Source organism: Cygnus atratus, chromosome 21 (genome assembly GCF_013377495.2).
Source record: "Cygnus atratus isolate AKBS03 ecotype Queensland, Australia chromosome 21, CAtr_DNAZoo_HiC_assembly, whole genome shotgun sequence".
In the NCBI taxonomy this organism is placed as follows: domain Eukaryota; kingdom Metazoa; phylum Chordata; class Aves; order Anseriformes; family Anatidae; genus Cygnus; species Cygnus atratus.
The window spans coordinates 3,198,764-3,223,123 of NC_066382.1; the positions used below are offsets into that span (position 1 = coordinate 3,198,764).

The 24,360-nt window shown below is 42.8% G+C and overlaps 2 protein-coding genes across 2 annotated transcripts; both read left to right on the top strand.

Annotated features, from left to right (window-relative positions):
• The first annotated feature begins 1,683 nt into the window (after window positions 1-1,683).
• On the top strand, window positions 1,684-11,179 carry TNFRSF4 (TNF receptor superfamily member 4). The gene is made up of 8 exons (XM_050714864.1): window positions 1,684-1,753; window positions 2,082-2,165; window positions 4,601-4,723; window positions 5,072-5,173; window positions 5,579-5,645; window positions 6,175-6,404; window positions 6,568-6,693; window positions 7,516-11,179. The coding sequence occupies exons 3-8, from the start codon at window positions 4,609-4,611 to the stop codon at window positions 7,584-7,586; spliced, it is 711 nt and encodes a 236-aa protein (XP_050570821.1). The 5' UTR covers window positions 1,684-1,753; window positions 2,082-2,165; window positions 4,601-4,608; the 3' UTR covers window positions 7,587-11,179.
• Window positions 11,180-17,169: 5,990 nt separating this feature from the next.
• On the top strand, window positions 17,170-22,863 carry TNFRSF18 (TNF receptor superfamily member 18). Its single transcript, XM_035557540.1, has 6 exons — window positions 17,170-17,464; window positions 19,088-19,219; window positions 19,535-19,622; window positions 20,125-20,210; window positions 21,150-21,278; window positions 21,475-22,863. The coding sequence occupies exons 1-6, from the start codon at window positions 17,290-17,292 to the stop codon at window positions 21,624-21,626; spliced, it is 762 nt and encodes a 253-aa protein (XP_035413433.1). The 5' UTR covers window positions 17,170-17,289; the 3' UTR covers window positions 21,627-22,863.
• The last annotated feature ends 1,497 nt before the right edge of the window (window positions 22,864-24,360 follow it).

Below are 24,360 nucleotides of genomic sequence, written 5' to 3' on the forward strand. Positions count from 1 at the left end.
CACTTACTTATTCCCTACATGTACTTGATTGCAGAGTCTATGGAAGTTCAGAACAAAATCCCCTGTCTAAAAATGTTCAATGAAAGCAGGACAGGGTCTTATTTTTGACACACAGCATGGCTCAGCTCACCACTCTGAAACTCTTCCTGCTGCCACTGAAGCAGCTGCCTCTAGGCTGCTTTCTGGGAACAGTCTGTGGCATGCATTGTCCCCATGGCAATGTCAGACAGCATCTGGGAGAGGTTCATTGGCATTGCCAAAAACCCAGCCGAGGAGTGTAGTAAATGCCAGGGAGAGAGCACTGTGGTTATGCCATGTTTTATTTACTTGCATAATATTGGCCACATAAAGGACTCTGGCAAAACCAAGCCTGGTAATGCTAAAGGATGCTATACGTAAAAGTTGAACTGAAAGTTTGTGCGCTGACTGCTTTCATTAATGTGTATTTCATTTGTATTAAAGCATCCTTAAAAAAAACATCCTTAAAAAGAACCTCAGTGTTTCGTCATTGCTGCTCTAGCATTTGGAGAGTTTTCAGTTTAAATGTATGTAGCAAATTTTAAACTATACCTTGCTTCTGAATATCATGAGAGTTTACGTTTTCAGTTTCCTACTGAATATTAATTGACTTACTGAACAAGTAAAGTCTGCTGTTTGTGAAAGAATATTTTTTAAAAGTCTGGCTGGATGCTGTTGAGGGAGTAACGGAGTCATGAAGCCACTTAAATATCGAGTGTGATCCTACACTTGGAAGAGATTTGGATATTTCCTGCGTGCAGATTCCGAGCGTGAAGGTGGTGAAGTTTAGCTGGTCTGTTTTACGTGTTCTGTCGGCTCTGCTCCCTTTTGGAAGGAATGGCTTTAAGGTATGACTTCTTTCCCATAGTGATTGTTTTCCAAAATACTTGGAAAATAGGAGTAGTAGAAAAACAGTGTTCTGCCTTACTTTTCTATCTTCCCTCCCACTCTTAAACAGTCTCGCAGTAACTGAAGAAAGAAATGAGAAGCAGCAGTCTGGCAAAAAAGATGCCAGCTGTATTGCTGTGCAGTCCTTCCAGGTACTGCAGGCTAATTGGGCATCCAAGTGTGCTTCTGTTCCAATGAAGTCTTTACGTTTACATGTAAATTGACAGCAGATCCACTTTGGTAAGTCTGGATGTGTTTAATGTGAATAAACCATCTGATTACTGTAGGACGTCTTTTTTATTTGGGCTTTTACAATAAGGGTTGCTGAAATCTCTTGGCATTGGAAGAGTTTTCAGTTTGGATCCTGGGTCAATAACATCAGATTAGTAAAATTCCAGTAGTGAATCTGGATAACTAAACCTATTAATTCTAGCGTGATCACCTTTTGGTCTATTCCACATGCTTGGGTCAGGTGAGGGTTGGACTGCAGTGCTACTGTGCTGCGCCCCAACCTTGCTGTGTTATTGCTGGTTTGTACAGCAGGAGGGAGTTGCATTCAGGGGGTTTGCTTCAGTACAATAAATAGGCATCAAAAATAGCTGGTTGTTTTTATGCAGCAATAAAAGTCACGGCTTTGCTGTCCCAGTGAGACCAAGGGTCGAGAATCCATCAGCACCTCACCTTTTAAGGAGTAAGGCTGTGTGGGCTATGTTTCATTTCACATGTGGCTCAGATCTGTAAGGGTTTTCAGCTGTTACCTCGGCATTGCTTTAATTTTTCTCCCTACGAGAACAAGGACCACCTAGTTCTCCTGACATCCAAACCGCGTATGTGACACCGCTGAGAGGTACGTACCAGGCCAGGGGTGCTCTCTTTTAAGGCAAAGTCTTTTCATAACACTATTCAGCATGCTGTCTTTCTACCTCTGAGTATTTCGGTTACAAAATGCAAAAAATAAGCTTGCCAAGGGGTGGGAAGAAGTATGGGGGCGGGGAACACTTGCTGGGAAATTCCCAGCAACCGACATATGAATTTGTTCTGGTCGCCAGCAGTTTGCTGTCATCTCTTCCAAGAGTTTGCTGCAGTCAGAATTTGGTGGGGAAAGTGGGGCTGCATTATGGTGGCTGTAGCTTTTTCCTTGCGTTATTTTACCATTTTGTTCTTGCTGCTAGCAGTTGTTTTTACCTGTTGCTTGGGGTTGCAGTGCAAAGAACATCAATATCCCTTTGGTGAAAAATGCTGCAAGTACTGTGCTCCTGGTAAGTGATTTTTCCCTGATATTTGTTGTACTTGTTTGATACAATATCTATCAGTTAATAACCCAGAAGGGGTGGGAGGGAAATAGCTTGATGAAAATATTCAGGTTAGGAAGCATAACATGGAAAAAAAGCATTTGATGAGCACTTGTCGTCACTGTAGACTGACATTATTTCTGTAACATACTAAGTTTAGGGATTCTCTTCTTTGAGAGACATTTCTTTTGTGTGGTCTGAGTTTCCTACTGTGTCAGCCTGTTACGCTTTCATTGTGGGAGAGTTATCTGAGAAAAGAGGGTATCATTTATGTTACTTTTTACCTATTAAAAAGACATTCAACCCAGAAATCTTCTGTAATAACAGAAAATTTCAAGTAATTGCTATAGGTATTTTGTAAGCTTTTTTTTAGCAAGGCTTACGCTACTTAAGACAAGGTCTTTTCTAAGGAAAAAGATAAAACTAATTAAAAGTGAGTTACAGATATTAGGCACACAGCTTTTGTTGGTCCGTGAAGAAATTCCACATTTATTTATTTTTGCCCAGTGAAGGGAAGTAAGAGTCTGATTCACAGATCTAGATTAGCAAAGCATGACTTGACAAGATCTGTACTTCTCTCCTTTTTATAAAAAAAAAAGAGTATAAATTTTAGATTTTGTGTATTTTTTCCACATCCAAATATCATTGAAAACGATGCTGAGAAGCAAAAATGCAAACTAGCAAACCTCAAACACTATAATAGTTGGGTTTCTTTAAAGTAATGGTTGTGATGCAGTGTAACCACAATTAACAGATAATTTTGCTGTTCAAGGGGCAATCAATATTGACTGTATTAAAAGTGTACATTCACACCCCTAGAAGGTGTTCAGATCACATCTGTAAGTGCAGTGTCAGCGTCAAATCTTGCATGAGGCTTTATGTGCTTCTTCCACAGTAGTTGCTTTCTCTTTTTATAATTCTCTACTACATAAAATTGATGCTGTGTGAACAGATGCAGAAGAAATTGAACGTAGTATTATCTTCAAAGATGCTGATTGGAATAAATCCCCATTCAACCTGAAATCTAAGACTTGAGGCAGTTGCATTATTCTCAAAACTGTTAAAATCTGAACGTTTCTCAACTCAGGTTAAGGAAGTGCATGCTTGTATGCAGACACAGATAATCCTTTATATTTAAATTTTGTTACTACTTATTCTGAAAGAGCTCTTACCAGTTTTTTTGCTTTGTTAGCTAATCTGCTGATCGTGGGGAAATTCCTACATTTCTTCCTCATCGTGTAGGTGGTGAAAATGGAGAAATGAATTATATATACAGTGGTTGCTCAGAATCTCCTGTTCTTTGCCACTGACAGCACTCAATAAAATACAGAGAAAAATCAGAGTGAGCAAGAGGCTTGGTGCTCATTGTTCACCTATGAAATGGAAAGTGCAGGACCAAAATGAAAGAATTATAGGAGAATAAGGACTAATTAAGGATAATATTTAGCTTCAGCTGTAAAACCCTAGTCATTAAAGCTGTTCCTGCAGCCTGTGCTGTGTGGAGAGAAGCCAGTGAGATGGAAGAAACGTGTCTGACTCCTTTTCAGAGGCTGGTTGCTAACTTGCTGTTTCAATTTGGACAAGTAGTTTTGCTCACAGATCCTGGTGCATAAATCAGTTCTTCCATGAGTGTGCTGTGTGTCATATGGGTTAGTATCTGGATGCAAACATTCAGAGCTTGGCTCTAAATGCAATGTGTGATGCACGTATGCTGTTGGGAGTAGTAGGAAATGCCTGCCTTACATCTTGTTCTGTCTAGCTGTAAATAAAATGGAGCTGGTAGCGTTTGCTGATGGATGGTAATGCAGATGTAAATCAAAGCACAAAGCCATTCATTCATGCCTAATGGGCTTTGAGGATGCCAACAGAAAGATACATACAAACGTATGTTCTCGAATGCTTCACTATTGAATTGCCTTGAAACCTAAACAGTCTGTCATTATATTATCTGTTCCGGATTACTTTGACTTGAACTGTATGATATATCTAATATGGGAAGGCAAGATCTGTCACAAAGCCACTGTATTACATAGATAACAGACCTACTACCATGATAAAAACTGCTTTTTTTTCCTCGTTGACGTTGGCTGCAAACCCTGATAGCTAAACCATGTGAAGTAGCAGTCTGGAGAAGTGATGCATGGAACATGCTGGGATACTGGGAATGCATCAGGGACCTTGACTCTTAGCAAGTCAGCAGGCCTTTATAGCCTGCTTAATTTACAGGGATGCTATGGGACAAATTTCTTAGGGATTCTGGAATATCTAAAGCTGCTGACTGTTTCAGTCAGAGTTGTAAGTGGAACTGTGATTTTCTGGGCACTTCCTGTTCTAGTGTGTAAAAATGAAGAGGATTTCCTTCTGATAACAATCAATTGCTCCTCCTGTGTGGCCTTTTTTAGGTGAAAGAATGAGAAGTCGTTGCACAGCAACAACAGACACGGTCTGTGCCCCTTGTCAAAACGAATACTTCAGTACTGAGTACAACCACAACTTCTGCAAGAGCTGTACCATCTGCAAAACGAGTAAGTTGGTTCTATAGCTGTCAGTCCTCGATAGGAAGCTGAGAGGGAACCAGTCTCTGTGTGCTTTCCTCGAAGGCTGATCTCATGCAGCCTATCTCCTGAGAAAACTGAGCCCAAAGACTTTCTGGGTTATTGTTTCAATAGCTGGTATCTCCTGGTTGATACTAACGATAGAGCCTTCAAAGGGAAGTGGGCTTATGCTGCCTGAAAATTCGTTTTTCAAGAATTACTGCTAAGCTTTGCAGAGTGTTTCTACACACAGTTGATAGGCACTGAGTGATTAATTTGTGCTTTCTAATCTCTTGTCTCTCCCTTGTCTAATTTCTTGTCTCCCTTTATTGTCCCTAGCAAAGGGGAGCGTGGAAGTGAAGAAGTGTGAGAAGACTTCTGACAGAGTTTGCAGGTGTATAGCTGGTTACATGCCAGATGCCAGATATCCCCTGGGGAGTGGTAAGTCAGGGACATTATTTTCCAACCTCTTGCTTCTGCTTCAGATGAGACAGTTGCTATTTCTAGTACAAAAGCTGTTGTCATTTATCTCATTGGTATCTCCAAGCAAGTGTTTATAGCAGTCGTGCAAACTGCTACTGCGTAATTTGAGCTGTGAGAAATCTCAGTGCTCTCCTCATTAATATGCATAATTAGACTGTAGAGAAGACAGGAAACCTTGCTAGCTGCAGACTAAAATGAACCACTGGGCATGCCATGCTACTTCTGACTCGACATAGCCTATGGTTTCTGTAGGCTGTGTGCATTTTGTTGGGTCTGTTTTAGAAGCTGTTAGCATAACTACTGCTGAGCTACTACTATGCAGTTGCGTTGCTAACTGAACTCAAATTCTGCCTTTTTTTTCAGTATGCTTACCATGTCCTGAAGGGTTTTATTCCACAGGGGGAAATGGAAACTGTCGACGTTGGACCAAGTATGTATGACTGAGCCCAACACATTCAGAGCAATGTTTTTGGGTTTACCTTTGTAGCCACTGATGCCCAAGTTATGATGTGTAGAATAAACAAGCAGTAAATGCAGTGAAACCACATTGCTGATTACTCCCAAGTCACCAGCACAGTGTCTGTGCACTGATTTGAGGCATCTGTCTGCTTTCTGTCCTTTCTATCTTCACCTATGGCAATAGCAGCATTCACAGCTTTTTTTTATATTTAAAAGCCTGGAGATGTGTGTAGCAAAAAGTTCCCTTGCCAAGCGCACCTGTGCTTCAAGGCTACTATATGCACAGATGCTAACAAAAATAGAACTTCAGTTTTTCTGGTAATAACTTGGATTAGCTTAATTGTTCCTTCTGTATCTGTAGAACCTAGGAAAGGTGAAGCCTGAGTTTGTATTGATAGAACATGGATCACAGTGTTCACTCTGTTGTTCCATGGAGGTGGCTAATAAAGTCGTTACTGCAACTATTTGAAGAACTACACTAATTTATTTTACATCTGTAGCTGCAGCACTGTTGGGAAAACAACTCTTCGAGCAGGAACAAAAACAGATGATGCTGTTTGCAGCAGCCATGTGACACAGCCAACTCCTCAGAGTGCAACACCTGCTTTGGATCTTTCTACTGCCAACCACAGGAATAATACATCACCTACAGTGCTCTCACCTTCCAAATCCAGTGTGATCCCTTCCGTTATTTGCTCGGATGCGAACAGCCCCACAGAGACTAACTGGGGTAAGGAGATAGAATGACCAGTCTAGTCTCTCTATTTGAGAGCTAGTTGTTCGTTTTCACTTGAAACTGATCTCTTCACAAATGAAATGAGTCTTTCTCGTGGAAATTCCAGCTAGAATCATAAATCTTTTGTTAGTATATTCTTTTTATATTTTTTTACCAGGATCTCTATCACTTATCCTTATTTGTCTGATATTACTTATGGTGTCTGGAATGTCCATCTTCCTGTTGATTATCCAAGCAGCCAAAAAAACGACCAAGAAGAGGCCTTATAGGAGCAACCATCAGAGTGAGTATCTCGTTAGGGAGAAAAATATATAGGAAAGAGGATAATCAGGGATGCTTAGTTGCACTTTGATTGTTTCCATCATAATGAAATCTACCTGGCATTAACCACAGATGACATTGTGCTACTCAGCCAATGTTCACTCCTCTTCTTAGTCGTGGTGCACTGGAGATCATAGTATCTCAAGGTTGCAGCGTTATAGAGCAGAGATTCCTCTGCCTGTTGCTGTGTGGAAGGATTGAGTTTCTAGAATGTGCTGCTGGAAACGATGTGAAATTATTCCTGTACAGCTCTTGATGTGAATCATTAGAACATATACCAGTGTATCATTAACTAATGGACTTGATTTGTAGTCTTCTTTTTCTCTCATTTTTATCTCCTATCTTCGTCTCCCCTTAATCCCTGAAAAAAAAAAAGCTATGAATTTTTGTATGGAATTCTATTCCGTACAGAGAGGATCCAGAACCGAGAATCTTTATGAGTATAGTGTGCACTTTTTTGTCCACAAAGAAGTGAATTGTCTTGAAGTGTCTCCTGCAAATGCAGGAAAGGTTTGACTGAGAAGAAACAGGCTCACTATTTGGAATTTGGTGGTAGCTTGGCTCTTGATTCAGCCCACAGCTGCCTCATGTTCCATTCATGGAGCAGTGGTATAGTTTATTTTCAGTGTTCCCTGTGCTTGGTCTTTCCTAGCACTGGCTGTGGAAGGTCAAGCAGCGACCAAAAGTCACTCATAGGTGCCTAGTTGTCCGTGAACCTAAGAAAATCCCTGAGTTGCCTTTGCCTTCTGCTCTGTACATTATTTTTTGTGTGTGTGTCTTTCAGAAGAAAGGAGCTTTCGAATTCCTGTCCAGGAAGAACAAATCGACTCCAATTCCAGTCTCATCAAAAACTGACTTGACGTTGCGTTACTGTTTCCTGCATTTCTGAGCCGATCAATCGTAACAACTAACGTGACGCAACTTTCAGCGGCTATCTGTGTGGATGTATGTAATTGTTTAATTGCACTTCCAGTCCTTTGGGACTCATTGAGTCATCCCTTTGGCATTAGGACCCATGGGAGTAACTGCTCTCAAATCATGACTCCTCCTATTAGGCAGATCCTGTGCACAGCATCCCTGGTACTGGGCCTGAGTTGATACAGTCCTCTGTGTGTTTCTAGCCGCTTGTCTTTGGGCTGCAGAAAGTGTTTACAAAGCTGTAAGAGCTAATCATTGAGCAAACTGACATACAGGGAAAATTAAAAGACCTGCTTTATAATTAGGTTTATATCTTGCCCTACAATTTTGAGGTGCTGAGCAGGGTACGTCTTTTCTCTCAGTGGAGCCATTTCCAGGGTTTCAGTTGAGCTCCCAAAGGAGCTCTCTTCCTTTTAGGTGGAGAATCTCCATGGATGGACCTAGCCAGCTTCCTTTGTGCTTCCATTTTTTTTCTTTTTTTTTTCCTTAGTCAAAATAAGTGGCGCATGTCAACTGTGCCTCCAGAGACGGTTGTCACAGCTGCTAATTCTGGTGCTGGCTTTTAAGCAACAGTTAAGAGATGGCTGTTCAGTGCCACTTCTTTCCTTTCTGCCTTTCTTTTGGGCAGACCCATTGAGAAAATGTCACGTTAACACTGAGCAGTATCCCCACAGGCCAACAAATGGAATTATTCACTGTCATTGAGTAGCTCCAGATCTCCAAGTGTTTGGAAAGCTGAGATCTTCATTGGTGTGGAAAGTAGAATCTGTGTACTCACTGTCAGAAGGCAAAGGGAATGGTAATTTCTGATCAGAACATTATTAGTGAAAACTGTAATTGAGAGCAGGGGGAAAGTAGAGTACAACCTATTTGCATTATAGACTTTAGTAGTTGCTGTATAAAACTAATGTTTTATCTATAAGTTTTGTGCATACAATATGCTCTGTGCTGCTTCTTGGTGGATGTTCTGTTGTGCTGAATATCCTGGTGTGTCTATCCTCAGCAAGGCTGCTTCAGTCAAGCTTGAAGAGTAAAATAGCTTAGTTTGAACCACTTCTGTGGGAGTTGATTGCTTGCTTCAAAGTAATGCCGTGGATGGAGAAACCCACAAGCAAGTTTGTTTCCAGGTGGTCTGGATTTGGGGAAAACCTTTTTATGTCCTAAATTTAGTAGCATGTATATGGACACTTAGAGGTTTTTCTGCTGATGAATGATAACTTTGTGGTGATAACTCCCTAGATGTTGTCTCTTGATAAGAGGCAAGCTGAACTTTTAACACAGTGTTGACCATATGGGCCTTCGAGAGTTGTATTTTTGCAAAGATACGTGAAGATCATGAAACAGTGGATACATGCCTAAACTATGCTCTGACTGTTCATATGGATGCTCACTTCTGCATACTGTCAGTGGAACCTGCCTCAGAACTGAAGGAAGTTTTCTTCACGTGGTCTGTTCACAGTTAAAATACACCTGGTTGTTTGCCTGCATGCTGTTTGAAATTAATTTTACTTCTGTAATGTTTTTTTTCGCGAGTTAATCGATGTCTTTTAAAGAATATTGAATTTGTTATCTAAAATTTCAAAGCCGAATGTCTGAGAGACAAGTAAGTGTTATTTTCAATAACTTTTAATGTAATTTAAATATCTCGGTGTAAAAGTTTGAGAAGTGAATTTGAAAGTTATATCATTCAGAAATGTTTTCACTTCAAATACTCCTTAGTAGATAACTCATATATTTTATATACACGGTACCAAAGCATATGGCAAAATATGCAGCACGGAAATGTATTCAAGAATACAACTGGTTGTCTAGAAACATGTTTTAAACATGTTTCATTATATGTTATACATATGGTGTACTTAGTGGCTTCCTATTTTGAAGTGCATATACAATGTATATAAATATCTGTATTATATATGAGGTTATAGTACTGACTCTTTCAAATAAATTGTAGTAGTGGCTAGATGTGCATGTTTGATGTGTATGATTGGGGAGTACAAAGAAGCCAATGGTATTACTCCAGCATGGGAGCTTAAGATGAGCATTAACTTTTCAGAAGGTTCCTGTATTGGAGCATTTGACCCTTAAAAAATTATTTCAATTGTCAGGGGTCCTCTGAAGATTTCTAGTTCTTTCGTTAAAGTCATGTGGGGGCCTTTTAGACTACTCTGTTCATCCTGACCTGGCGTGACATCTTGTCATTTTACAAGCATGGTGGAGGGTGCTCTATTAATTGCTAATTAACCTTATTTATACTCAGCTGTTGCACCATCGTAGCCACTGACTGCAATGGGTGTAGCCTGAGCACATGGACCCTGACCTTTCCTGAGACTGCCAATGAGAGGAATTCCCTAATTGTGCTAATTGTGACAAAGAAGAGGTGTGGGAGCTTGTTCTCTGCTGTCTGGGCTGAAGTGTATCAAAATTTTTGGATAGCTTAGATTTGGCCACAGTGACCTAGCTGCAAGAATAGAGATACCCGCTTTGATCGAAGTGTAATTCTCACAAAAAAGCAGGATCACCAAATGGGCAAAACTATGGCTTAGCAGGCTTTAAATTGACATGTTGTCTTGGTGAACTGAGCGAGCGGTGCAGTATTGTGCTTTGCGAATTGTGCCTGGTAGCAGTTCCGACCTTAGCTGCTGGGAGGTTCGAGACGATAAGGCTCAGCCCTTTCAAAAAAAGTTATGAATGTAGAGGTGTTTGAAAGCGTGCTGTGGTCTAGATGCTGTCATCTTGCTGTGAATTGGGCGGTGGAGTACAATGGATGAATCTGGGAAATGGATTCCAGAGAGCACGCGGCCAATTCTCAGAAACAATGCTTATCAGGTTTGTAGCCTGCCCTTCCGAGGCAATACTGCTCGTACCACGTTTCCACATAACTGAGCACGGTGCAGATAAGCGATGAGCTATCTGAGGCTGTGGGGTAATGATGGATGGCAACGCAGCCCACAGGAACAAATGAGGTGCTGATGGAGGTGCTGCTGTGGCAGCAGAGAGATGCTGTGGTGTGGGCTCACCAGCTGCTTCCACGAATCTTTCTTGTTTCCTGCCCTCCGGCTGAGCTGCACAGGAAGATGCTTGAGTGCTCTGTGTTGTTGTGCCCTCCTACAGCCTTCTGTTCAGGAGATTTCCTGGAAATCGGGGCCTGGGCTGTTCCCTCTGGTGGAAGAACAGAATGGTGGTGGCCCTGGAAGCGCACAGCCAAGCGAGGGCAGCTGAGCATGAGTTGAATTTGCTTATCAATGTGGAAAAGTGGAGAGAATCCAGCAGGCCTTGTGGCTTGTGTGCATCAGCAAGTCTGTGCTGCGGGCTTTTATGGCGATGTGTGACTGTGAGCCTGTCCGTGCTGCTGTAGGACTTCTGTATCCAACTCCTGTGCCGACGACCTATAATCCTTTCTGCAGTTATACCACGGTAATGTTTAATGCTTATGTTTATGATATGATTTTTTTGAGTATTTGGGTGTTGGTAGACTGGTTTAATAAACTGATGTAGTTACTTTGCTCTAAATAAAGGGATAACGTTTAAAATTTATGCTCGGTCTTGTTGCTTTCCTGTCAAAAACCTGCTTGGGTTTCTCATTCCAGAATGAAAACCATGGAACAAACAAGCTCTAAAACCCCCAGTTAAAAATAGGCAGAGCCTCTTGAACACCTTGGTGCTGCTTTCAGCCTACATTTGTCTTCCTACGTGCTAGAAATGAAACTTTCCCTTCTCAAAGATACGGGCTGTGTCACAGAGTAAGTTCCTGTTTTTCAGCCATTCAGATTTCCCCCTTTTCAGGCACTCAAGCGACACGGGCGGAGTTGTGCTGCTTCATCTAAGCTGATGAAGATAAGGCTATACTAGATTTTTTTTTTCTGGTGTAACACAATTAAGTGCCTTTTTTTAATTTAAAAAAGCCCTAAGCCTCTCTTTCTGATTGCAAAGATACCTGTTTCTTTTATTATGCAAACAACTGTATGCTCTGGTTTTAGCGTGAACTGAACTATAGTGGCAGAGTAGTTGGTGAAGTTTTATGATTTGTAAGATAAATGCGTCTTGGACACCACAGAGCCCTGGCTCAGGAATTCATTTAAGCACATGTAAGACTTTCTGCATCAATGTTGTCACTAAAATTTGACCTCTTCGTTGTTTTAAGAACCATCTATAAAAAAGGCTATAATTTTGTACTTGAGAATAAAGCCAGTTTTTCCATGAATAATTTAACTTTTTAACTGCACTAGCCATGACTTACAGGGCATGGGATCAGCATGTTTGGAATTGCTTCGCTTCACAGATGGAGGTTGTGTCATGGGACTACTGCAAAAAACCTTTTGAAAAACAAATTTCTCCTTTGTCTTTTTTTTTCCCCTCCTAAAATACATGACAAGTGCCTACTATTATGGCTACTGCAGCTCCTATGTCATGCATATTCTCTTCCTCACCACCTTCTCCTCTGACCTGGAAGTACACCCGAATGACTCAGGTTTGCCATGAGAAACTTCAGAAAGGTCACATCTGCTGATAACACAGTGGCAAGCTGAAGAGGAAACGCACAGCTTAATAACGTCAGTGACTTGAGTTTCTAGCCTATGTCTGGTTTCATAAAGTTTCCCTTTATGAAATGTCAATGTTTTTACTACCCAGCCTGTGCTCCTGCGTTTTTGGGGAGTTGCCGCTGCTGGTGGCCAGGCAGTGTAAGTAACAGAGAGGTGCTGTGTATGTGCTGCAGGCTGCTTAGAGCTGCTCAGAGGAAGGATCCAGTCTTTGTAAAGCCCTTGTTTTGTTTTTTTTCAGGGTGAGAAGAATTTATCTTGCCTAGAGAACCCACATGTGGCACTATGTGAACCGCTTCTGCTTTTGCTACACTGCTTGACTCCTGCAACCCCAGCTTTATCCGGTGCAGGTTTGCAGGGCAGTAATTCTCCCCACGGGCCAAAAGAGGGCAGACCTTAAACAGGCACAGCAAATACCCCAGACTCTTCAAGCCCCCATGGTAGCCAGTCCAATTCACTCCAAAATCCCAAGGAGTGAAAGGAACACGTAGCAATTTTGTCTTCCAGTTTCCAGCTGTAACCAGATCACTGCTCTGTCAGTTGTCAAAGGGTATCCTGCTGGAGAACTGCTGTCCCTGTATCCATCGTGGTACCAGGCTCGTGTGCTCGCTGCTGCCCTGGCTGCTCCTCCAAGCTTCCCGCAGCCCACCAGAGCTGCTGCTCTGCTGCAGGTACAACAAGTCACATCACCTCACGTGAGCTACTCCTCCTACTGCTGTCATGCCCCAGCAAAGGGATCTATAATAAAGACTGACGTTTGCTTTCCAACAATATAGACAAATTCTGTACAATGGTATGAATCCTTTAGTCAGCAATGGAGTTTTCTACAGCAGGGGAGAGAGAGCTTATGAGGTACAGCTTACAAGGCAATTTCTGCCTTGGTCTAACATATAGTCATTCAGAAATTACATAGACTTCATATGAATAACCTCTTACTTGTAGAAGTGCATGGCTTGCTGCTTTAATCACCCTTTATAAGAAATCAGCAAAATCTCAATGTCAGGAAACCAAAAACTCTCCCTGACTTAACATTGACAGCACCAAGTCCAAGCAGTGTCTGTAAAGCCACAGGCCTTGCAAGAATTAATTACATTTGAGAAGCAGTTACACTATTGTCATTTGTTGTTGTTGTTCTTCCCAAAAGGTAGCTTGAAGAGTCAGCAAACCAGTGACTCCAATGACCTCAAACAAAATGAAAACTGTAAAATGAGTCACCTGGCAGCGTGTGTAACACTCAGCTCGTGGTGAGATATCATCAAGGTGGGTGAAACTAGAACTCTCAGCCAGCTATGAAATTAATCTTGGAAATGAGTGCCCTGGAGAGGTGCAAATTGCCAAATTGTGTGCTTCAGCAGGTGGAAGAATCCCCTGGTTCTTCCTTCAAATCTCATCCCTGAGCACCCCTCCTAGTGTTGTGCATGCAGGTCATGGTAGCACAGAGGAGGGAGAAGGGGCTGGGGGATCTGTAATAGCTTTTCTTCTCTTCCACCACTGTGTTCACCTATGTTCACCTATGCCCTGAACCGATAGCTAGGTATTGGCATGTTCCTTGGGAGACTGGAGCATGAGATGAGTCACTGCACTTGGGGTCTATGATAACATTTGTTTCTGTGTCTCTTTGCTGAAGGGAGGAAAGGAAACCTATCTTCCCTGGGTCTCCTGCTGCATTGAGGCCCCACTCTCAGAAGCGAGGTTCATTTCTTGGAGACAGTCACACAAGATTAAGACCCCTTCCTCCAAGACTGAGAAACTAGAGCCTGGCATTACAGAGACAATTCAGTCCAAACTCCGCAGACTTGTACTGGATGCTCCTGGATTTGGATGCTCCTTTGTACTGACAGCTGCAGACTCTGGACCATGAGGCCTTTCTGACCATCTCAGCCCCTAGCTTCATCTCTTTGCCTGTTCTAGACTGTGCCATGTCCTTCTGTTGCATGCAAAGGAGAAAGTACGGTATAAGTGCTAAGGCAACCCTGAAAATTGCATTACTTCCTATGGCCTATTAACCCTTGGGATTATAATTTTGAACACAGGTCAAGTGGATTGACAGAACCTCTGCTCGTGTAGGAAGTTGAAAAATGTAAGGATTACTGTTTTCTGAAGTGTTTAGTTTTAGTCAAACTTTGTATAGTTAATTTTGTAGCTCCTGCTTAATACAGCCACCAAACTGGTGAAGAGATGAGAAAACTGCTGCTTATTACTGGGTGAAATGGGCATTTGTTCTACCAGTAGGTGCAGAGCCTGCTGGGAACCTGGCCAGGTCAGGCAGCAGGATGGGACCTGGGCCCTGGCGGTAATGACATGCAAAACACACAGGGCTGAGCAAGAAAGGGTTGGCAGATGAAATGTCACTACCTCAGAGACAGGTAAGATTAGCTTTAGAAAATCCCCAGAGATTTTGCAGCCAGATAGTTGTGTTGCCTCTGAAAGGTCACTGCTGACTCAAGTGGTTTAGTCTTGGCATGTGCTATTGTCTGTTATCTGACCGTCATGTCCTGTCATCTGGCGGTGTCTGCACACGACTGTACTGCTTCGACAAGAACAAAAACATGTAGAGACCAGTTCAGAAAGCACCACCATTCCCAAACATAGAAGGAAATGAGTGATCTGTTCCCAAACATAGGGGGAAAATTGGTTCCTAGTCTGACAAACACTTCCCAGCAGGTGAGACCAGCAGTGTTTTTGAGACTCGGACAAGGCCTTGCAGAGCCAAGGCAAGTTCTGGCCCGAATGGGGAAGGTGTACCCCTTCCTGTCCCACTTTTTACACCTCGTAAGGGGATTTAGAAGGTGCTGGTGCTGAGTTTCCACACTGCACCAACCTCCCTCTGCTGGGGAAGGGGCATAGGGTAGGAGAAGGTGTGAGGCTGAGTTTGGTAGCAAGCTGTTTACGAGGGCAGCAGCAGTGCTTGCTATCGAGGCCTGTATGGGTGCTCTGTCCCCATTTTAGCTGCAGCCACAGCAGGGCTTAGTGTCCCCTAGGTATTCCTTGCCCTGTTGTGCAAGGAGGAGCATTTTCAATGGTATTGCAGTCAAAAAATCCTGGGATGAACGTAAATGTTGCTGTTTTGAAACACATTCTCTTTATTCTCAACCTATTCTTACAAGAGGATAATAAAAATCTCCTCAGAATTGGTCAGGGCCTGCGTGCAGTTCAGACATGGTCATCACTATCGGTCTGCAGAGCAGGGTCTGGTCTGCAGGGTCTGGTGCTTTTGCCTAATACCCTGCCTTCATCATCAGACTCAGCAGGGTCTTAAAATCCTCCTACAACCCTCTCCCTCTTCAGGGGGCTGCTGATTGCACCGCGCTTTCTGTAGAAGGGAAGCACTCTGTAGCCTTTCCTGTGGAGCCCAGGCCTTGTGGTTTTGCTGTTTGCAAGAGGTGGTGATCGGAACCCTGTGGTGGGGCTCCGGGCCCAAAAAGGGTGTCCAGTGGCTTCCAGCCCTTGGTGGCCAGCCGGGAAGCAGCAGTAGCCCTCCGCTTGTCTCTGGGTTTCCTCCATGCTGTGACAACTGTGAGGAGCAGCGTGTGACGGAAGGGAAGGGGATCTCCTGTGTGGTAGGTGTACAAAGAAGGAGGCTTGTGTTTTCAGAAACTTAACTGCTGGCCTTCTTGGGGCATTTTGTGGGGAAAACAAACCGCAGAGACTTGTGCCTTTAGCCTGCTTGCAGCTAGCTTGGATGCAAGCTTTTCACAGCAAGGTTTCACCTAGCACATTTAGCAGTACAAGAAGTTTTGCAGCATATGTTTTTAAAACTAGAAGGGTCTGTTGTGTACCAAATTTATCCAATTGCTTCCAGCTCCTGATAGGAACACAGGTAAATAGTTGCCTGACCAAGGACTAAGTGAGGGGTGTGATAACTGACCTTCTCTTTGAGATCTGTGGATGAATCTTCAGGAGGAAGGAATAGAACACAGCAAAGGCTGGGATCTGTCTGCAAAATTTGTTTAGGCTTCATAGGCTGCGTATTAAACTAAGGAAATAACGCAGCAAGAGTCAAATGCCAAGGCATGGCATTTTCCACATGCACTCATCTCTCTTCACAGGTCTGACTCTCCCTTGCCTTGACCTATGTGTCATCACATGCAGTGTGGAAAAGAATCCGTTAAGAGCTGCTTCTGTGTCTGAATTCATCTGCTCAAATGAGAATTAGGTTGGATTTTAAACGTTATCTTCGCCGTGCACACATAAAAGTAACCACAAGCTGCACGGATAGAAGCAAACACTAGGGTACAGTTGAAATGCAAGAGGGCAAAGAAAAATAGAATAAAAATAATAAAAAAAAAGCTTATGTTTAGCTGCTAAACATAAAGCAGTGGTTGAAGTGTGCGTCTGTGTTTGCATAGGACAAGACTGTGGAATTGAAATCCAGCAGCAGGTCATGATTATGGGTGGCATGGCCGTGCCTGTGTGTAATTTTGGTGTAATTTTGCTGAGGAGCTGTCTTTTGCTACCTGTATCCCAGGGAACTGGGGGCAGAGGAACTTCATGGGTCCCTAGAGGGCCTTGTGGGGCTGGTCTCAGTTTTGGTACCAGGGCTGACCTTGCAGCAGCATTATTTTTGTTGGTTTCATGGTATCTATATCAAGTTATATCAGCTCTGGAAAATAATTCAGGAGTCTGCTGCTCCAGATTGTGAGGAAGTTGAAATCAGTGAACAGAATCAGAAAATCTGTGTGGGTGAATGGAGCTACGATACACTGCACATCTGATAGTTAAATCCTTGAGGGTTTCTAAAGGAGCTGTAAGTCAGAATGAAATAGTCTGAGAGAGCTGCAGTTCACACCCAGATTTAATAATTTGCATTAATTTTCCATTGTATATCAACTTGTAAAACCCATTGAGGCTACATCTTGCTCCTAAACAGCTGCTCTCTTAATGGAGCCACTGGTGCATCATTGCTTAGACCTGTAAGCATCTAATGGTGTAAAATAAAATATTTTCCCCGCCCCTAGAGGGACAGGAACAGGAAGAGCACAGCCGCAACTACAAAAAGCCTGCTGCCTTCCCCCAGTGTCAGGGGAAGGAGGACTTCTGCAGGGCAAGCCCTGATACCAGCCCACCTGAGCGTGCTTTGGGGTTGCATAGCTTGAGACATGCCTGAACAGAAAAGTGAATTTGGGCCCCTCAAGACTCAGGTTTGCTTGCTGCTGGTGCTGTGCCTGTGCCAATGGACACAGCAAACTCTGGCAACACCATGCCAGGGGAGCGAGATGAGAGTGGTCAGTAAGGGTGTAAAGAAATGCTGCCCTAAATGCATCTCAAGCACAGGTAAGGGAATGATGTGTCCTTTATCTTTCTGCTTTTTGTTAGTGATTTATGTCAGCCAGGGTATTGCAGTGTGGGGAGCAGGTGCATGTGTAAATGTATCTTGAGTAGCTGTGTATGCAAAACAAAACCACAAGGGCTTCCCTCCTGTCTGCCTGAATTCAAGATGTGCCTTCGTGTTAGGGTAGACTCGTGTTTCAGGTTGGTTATATGTCTATGCTTGCTCTGTAGCGAGAAAGGGAGAGGTAGTTTTCTGGGGGCTGGCCTTGCTCACTTGAGAAAAAATGTTCACTTAACTCCTGAGCCCTTGCTCCCTTCAGACATGGTCTCAGGGCATTGTCTGTCTCGTTCAGACCTTGGAGGGAATGCAGGGCGTGATGCTCTCTGTTGCCTTTTGTGGTTTTGAGAGTGGGAAGATCCCATTTCATTCCCTCCATCCCTCTGATGTACGTTTGTCCAAGAAATAAATGCCCAGAAAAAGTCTCAGATGATTTTTAGTTTCCACAGCCTCGTCTAACCTGTATTCTTGCCTGACCTTAAGGTGGTGATGCGATGGTACTGAATTCTCACTTGTCTGTGACTTTGAGTCAAATGAAGACACTGGAGGTGGAGCAGGCTGGCTGCAGGGGTGACGGGGTGACATCCCTGTGCCTGCTAGGCTGAAAGACAGAACTGGTGACTCTGATGGCCTCTTCCATGGTCCCAGCAATAATCACGGTGTTCTCATCTAGTGCTGTCCAAAACAGCAGCCAGAACTCAATAGTAGGGACCATGCAGCTGTTTGCACGACCTACAGTGAAGAATGCACCTTTCGGTTCTGTCTGTCCTAAAATAGGGTCCCATGGCCTCCATGTGGTACAGTGGGGGGTTTGTGTGCAGGAGGCAGTGTATCCATTTCACCATGATGAGTAGGACGTTGGTGGTGAGCTGGTGGTGACCATGGAGAAGTGAAACAAGAGGCAGTGCTTGTAGGGTGAGGGAGGGATCCCCACTGCTCTATGGGCTGCCTCTGTTCAGCAGCTGGAGGATTGCTTGATCCACGTTTTATGTTCCAGTCTCTATGAGAAAGGCTAAAATGGACTGGAAGGCAACTCCCTCTGATTTAGCACTTGCCAGAAGTACTGTGGAGACCCTGCAGCAGTCCCCTTCCCACTGAGATCAGGTCAGTCAGCACAAGGTAGAAGAGTCATTGCTTGGTGAGATCAACTCCAGGATCATCTACTAGTAATACACAGAGAGAAGCATCCCAAAGCTATTTCTTTTTCTTTTTCTTTTTTCCTTTTTTTTTTTTTGCTGCCTTTGTTATGTTTTGAAGACCAATAAGAGGAGACCAGCAATGAGCAGAGGAAGATGTGGGCAGCACCCTGGTGGCCCTGTACATTCCATCATCAATCTCAGGAAATAATCTTTGCTTGATCTTTGCCACTAACTGTGGGTTTTTAAGCATTTCTCTCTTTATTCTTTTTCCTTTAAGGTCACAAAACTTCCTAGTTGAACAGCATTTTTCCTCTAACTGGTGAAAGAACTACTTGGTAGTGATGGGATCAGTCTGCCAGTAGGACTGATGGTGAAACCCATTTCTGGCCTCAGTTGCAAAGGCCTAACTTCTCTCTTTCTTCTTGACAGGCAACAAGCCATGTGCAGAAATTGAGGACACGGACTGCAGATGTCCTCAGGGATACAGCTGTGCTAATCGGGTCTGCGACTCCTGTCAAAAACTGCCTGAATGTGCAGAAGGCGAGGAGCTGGTTAAGTATGGTAAATAAACAAAACAGGCTCTAAAAGGCAGAAGTCAATATAAGGAGCTTGCTGACGGTTCTGTTCACTTACTATAATCCCCTCTTGGGAAGGCTTGCAATGCAAGGGAGGAAAATGGCATTTATACCATGGCCTCAGCAGGTAACACCCATAGGTTTGCAAAAATGCAAAACTGGCAAGAGCTGCTTACGTATTTCTCCAGGGGGGTGATTCATACTGCAGAAAGAGTGTAGAGGAAACACATCATCCTCTAATTACCCCCATCTTCCAGTAGAGGCACTGACCACTGTTAATTCCTGTTCTCTTCTCTTATAGGCATTATTGACTACTCATTTAAATGTAAACCATGTGAGATAGGAACCTATTCTAATGTTAAGAATAGCTGGTGCCAAAACTGGACTGAGTACGTATTTGTTGATACTTTTCTTCTTTGGTAATATGCATGATACGTTTATCAAATGATAAATATTTAAACTGGAAAATTGAATCAAAGGCAAGGTCACCAATGAGATTAGATTATTAGAATGATTAGTTTTTTAGATTCAGCAAGAGACATTTCTCTCTTCTCTGGCTTTTTAAGTAGTCTGTCTGAAAGCAAAACTTAAAACAAACTGTGATGTATTCATCCTGCTTTCAAGTCCAGCACAAACTGATGCAAAATTATACCAAATGTGGACATCACTTGTAACAAAGACTCAAAAAATGTGCATGTTAACAATTGTAATTGAATGTTATTTTCTTGGGGAACAGCCCTAATTTTGCCTGCACTGCTATAAAAAGGAACAAAGGAAACAAGCTGTGGAAAGACTGGAGGGAAGGAAGAAAGGGAGATGAGAAAAAAAGCTGGGGAGGAATGAAGGGAAAGGCCAGGACAATTCTAAACATGACTCTCTTTCTTCTTTTAGTTGTGAAAGTTCTGGGTTTCTAACAATGAAGCGAGGCAACAGGACACACAATGTTGTGTGTGGCTTCCCTGTTAATTTGGAGCAAGGTACCTTCTCACGATGCTTTGTTTCCTTGAGCCTCAACTGATCTCTGCACGTCTTTAGTTGTGGATTTGCTGCAATGTTACCATCCAGAGCTTGCTATCAGTCAAGATGGCTTTGAAAATGGCTGTTGTGTTTCTTGCAATATTAATACAGGTAGAATTTTTTACCCAGGCAGAGAGTCCAACACTGTCAGCAATAAAGAGAAGAGCCCAGCAAATGTCCTTGAACAAAGCACACAGTTTGCAAACCATCCATTTTCCATTGAACTTGCTGTTTTGCTAGATTTTCTCAGGAAGACAATAGCTTAGTAGGTCATCCTCTTCCTTTACAAGTATTCGTTTAGTCCACGACACCCACAGCTGAAACCGCATGTCTCTTCATGGATCTAATTGCACAGGAATGATTGAGTATCAAAGACAGCAGGTTGCACTGTTCCTGCCTCTGCCTCCCCTTTGCCCCTATGGGGCAGTGGCACCTTTCAGATCTGGGCCCTTCGTTGAGGGAAATTGGTAGTTGTGCTGAGACAAACTGCAAAAAGGTGCTGCTTTTAACCTCCGTGAGGCTGACATAAATGCGAAAATTTGGCTTGCTGTAGTGCTTTTCAAGAAAGCATTGAAGCCAAATCCATCAAAAGAGCAAAGCAGAGTAGACAGATCAAATGATAGCGCTGCTTTTTGCATGAATGCCTCTTTACCCACAGATGGCGATACTGGCACTCTTGACTGGGAGCACCTCAGTTTTATTGCAAGTATCTGCACTGGTTTTATACCAGGCTTATCCATTGCCACAGGAAGAGGAAATCAACCTTAAGATTTCCTTGGAAGCACTGCCTTTCCTTTGCCAATTGTATATGATGATTTCTTAATATATTTATTATTATATTTATTATAATATGATTTCTTAATCTTTATTCAATGTATTTATTGCATCTCGTGTTACAGATGACTCTATGTATACCACCATCCTGGCCATATTTACTGCAGTGGCTGTATTTGTTCTCATCTTGCTGACCTTCTTCTTGCATTTCTGCATCTGGTCACTGAAGAAAGAAAAATACCACATGGTTGACAGTAAGTGCACCTTTGTGGGCTTCCCTGGGGCTTTTCAGTGGAGAACAACGTGTCCATTGCTCCAGACTCAGAATGGAGTACGTTAAGTTGAATAAATAGAGTACGAACTGATTTGCTGTATGATTTGGTGGGTCTGTGTAGGGAAAGGTCTTGTGAAGACATGCGTGTGCAGTGCTTTTGCTTATTCTCACTGCAGATGTGGAACATAACTTCTCTAGGCTGCTGCTGGCTCCACAACCACCACACCACCGAGAGGAGACTTACAGCTGCCAGTTTCCAGAAGAAGAACATGGCGACAAAACGCCAGAAGAAAAGACTGGCTATTTCCACCCTCAGAGTCCGCACTGAAAACAGATAAATTGCAAAGTGCCATGAGAATGAGGAACTGAGCTCAGCTGTTAAAAAAAAATGAGAAGAAAAAAAAAAGGGAGGGACTGGGTGCATAAAGCATCATTATGTACATAGCAATAAGGAACGGGTTTGGGGGAGTTTTGCTTTGTTTCTTCTCAACAAAACTCGCGTTTAGAAACGAAGGAGCTGCTTAAGTCAGTCTGACATTCAATTCAGCTGCATTGCTTTAGGCGGTTTTCCTGAGTTGTGGGTTGCTTTTTTGTTGTTATTTGGTTGTTTTTCATGCTCTTTATAATATTGTTTGGGACAAGAGACCCTTCTTGTTATTATTCCACTTTGCATCTTCTGCACATGTCTGTGCGGTGCTCCTCCAGCCTGACTGGTGCCTGGCAGGCCGGTGTCCTGCCATCAGCCCCTCCAGGGCTGCAGGAGGTATGGAAATAACTGTGCCGAGCAGTCAGAACTACTACTCTTCTTTGGGCAGGCTTTGCATTCCTGCCAAGTCGCCCTTTTAGTTGGGCAGCAAAGGGCCTTTACTTTTAATCCGTGAGCTACTCTGCTCTCCTACCACAACAGCACCTGCTGGCCAGTCTCGGTGCACAGAGGTGCCCAGGTGAGGCTGCTGTGGCCACGTTCTTTGTGTTTGCAGGGACTTTCCTATGCACGCTCTGTCATCCCTTCCAAAAAAACTGGAAGAAGAAGGGGGTGACATTTATCCATGTTCTCCTCCACAACTCAGCTATCTTTGGTACCTGGAATGCTGAATTAAATACAAGAGATTTCAGAAAGACTCAAGGATCATGCTATCTAGAGAAAGACACAGGACTTAACGCACTCTTCTCACCTGGTTTATAGAGCAGGAAAAGATGGATGTCTTAATTAATACATCTGGATGTGGAAAACAGAGAGAAGTCAACCACTTGTTCCTGATGCTTTTTCTTCCCACTCCAGAAGAAAAGGAACCAGGTCTTCTGCTGATGTGTACCAGCATAGCTCCAATGACTTGACCATCAGCTGAAAGATATTCCCCTTAATGAACATTGAACAATGCAGGATTTTTTACTAGGGTGTCCTCAAGTTTCATAGGGCTCTGACATGGCTAGAATTTGTCCTTTTGCCTCAATTTAAAGGGGGAGTGTTTCAGTTGGTTGGTTTCTGTCAGTTGGCACTGATTTCAGATAAGAATCCAGTCTGTGGCTTCAACTAATTGAAATGTTTTTCTCATTTTTTATATAATTATATATATATTTCTCATTTTTTTTATAATAGTATATAATTATTGTTGTGTAATGGGATTGCAATTATAGGTACAAAGCCCTGGATGTCTTCTGATTTGGCTTTCTGGAGAAAGCTGCTTGGAGCAGATTCTTATGACTAAACCAACTCTGGGCAAAAATGAGTTTTGAGTCAGCCTTTGTGTAAAAGTGTAAAAATATCCCACACTCCACTCATTCCATCACAGTTCCAGTTTCAATCTTACAGCTTCCCTATTACTGCATTTAGTACCACTAACATCCCTATACTTTAGCTTCCCCACCATATAAGATGGAAACACTGATAATTCTCAACCTCAGAAACATGTTGTGAGACATAATTGGTTTTTTCAATGTATTTTTGCCTTCTCTCATCCTGCTGCTTTTAATTCTTGTGTTTCTGATAAATTTTCCTGTAGGTATCCCTATGTGAAATTCATTTCAAATGTGTTTTCTTCCATTGCTTTGAGAAATATGCAGATTCTTAACGGAGGTGAACTGGGGATTCATCCAGGGAAAGGTGTCAGGCATTGGACTGGATGAAATAGGGTAACTTAGCTTAAAGTATAAGACTGGCTTTGCCTTGTAAGCAGGTACGCTATGGGATTTAATATACTCAGAAACCTAAACACCTGCTGGTAAAGACCGTTCTTACTGTTTCTTCTGTGTTGGCCATGTTTACTCTCTGCTCTATATTGGTCTTTCATTTTTTAATGTAATGTGTTTTTCACTGAGACTTCTGATTGTGACCTTTTGTAAAGGCAAAATAAACTTGACAATTAATTAAGTGCCTGCGTGACATGATTCAGCAAATTGGAAAGAAAGCATTTTAATCTTTAGGTTGTCTCAGCATTCTTGAGAGCAATTAAGTTTTACTTTTCAAGCTCACTTTGCCTGTCTTAGCGTACTTTGGCTGTTTCAGCAATATACCTCCAAACTTTTCTTTTGTATTTCAGACGGGTGCACTTGCATTTTTTCCCCTTTTTAAGTAAGCGGCTTAACGTTTCCTGGCTGGTGGTAAGCCAGCCTTTCAGCTGCACTCTACCAAAGAAGCAGGAAACCCTGGCTGACACTTTTTTCCATTCCTCACAGCAGCAGAGAAACAGCAACGTTTCTGGGGGGAAAAAATCAAGAGATTTTGAATCTCTTACTATTTGGGAGATGAAAGATGTGTCTAGTGGAAGTCTGTGCCTCTGGCAACAGGCTGGGCAAATCTTGTGAGGTGTGCAAGACTTTCTGGGCTGTGGGTGTTGAATAGCCAACAATGCTGCCAGTTAATACTGAAACATGATGAACAGAGCCATATTATTCATTGGAAATTTGCAGAGTGGCCTCTCAGGTTTCTATATGCCTACCTTGAAGAACAGCTCTACTTCCTAATTACCTAACCACCTGACTTTAGGGCTGTTTATTGATGGGAAGAGCAACCAATTTCCTGACTTCTTAAAGCTGAGATTCAGAGGGAAAAACCCAACGTG

Bases quoted from the DNA above. Each gene is read 5' to 3' on its own strand.
- TNFRSF4 (XM_050714864.1), top strand. From the start codon at position 4,609: ATGAGAAGTCGTTGCACAGCAACAACAGACACGGTCTGTGCCCCTTGT. The intron at 5,174-5,578 runs GTAAGTCAGGGA...CTTTTTTTTCAG, and splicing joins CAGATATCCCCTGGGGAGTG to TATGCTTACCATGTCCTGAA. The intron at 5,646-6,174 runs GTATGTATGACT...TTACATCTGTAG, and splicing joins AACTGTCGACGTTGGACCAA to CTGCAGCACTGTTGGGAAAA.
- TNFRSF18 (XM_035557540.1), top strand. From the start codon at position 17,290: ATGCCTGAACAGAAAAGTGAATTTGGGCCCCTCAAGACTCAGGTTTGC. The intron at 17,465-19,087 runs GTAAGGGAATGA...TCTTCTTGACAG, and splicing joins TAAATGCATCTCAAGCACAG to GCAACAAGCCATGTGCAGAA. The intron at 20,211-21,149 runs GTACCTTCTCAC...CTCGTGTTACAG, and splicing joins CCCTGTTAATTTGGAGCAAG to ATGACTCTATGTATACCACC.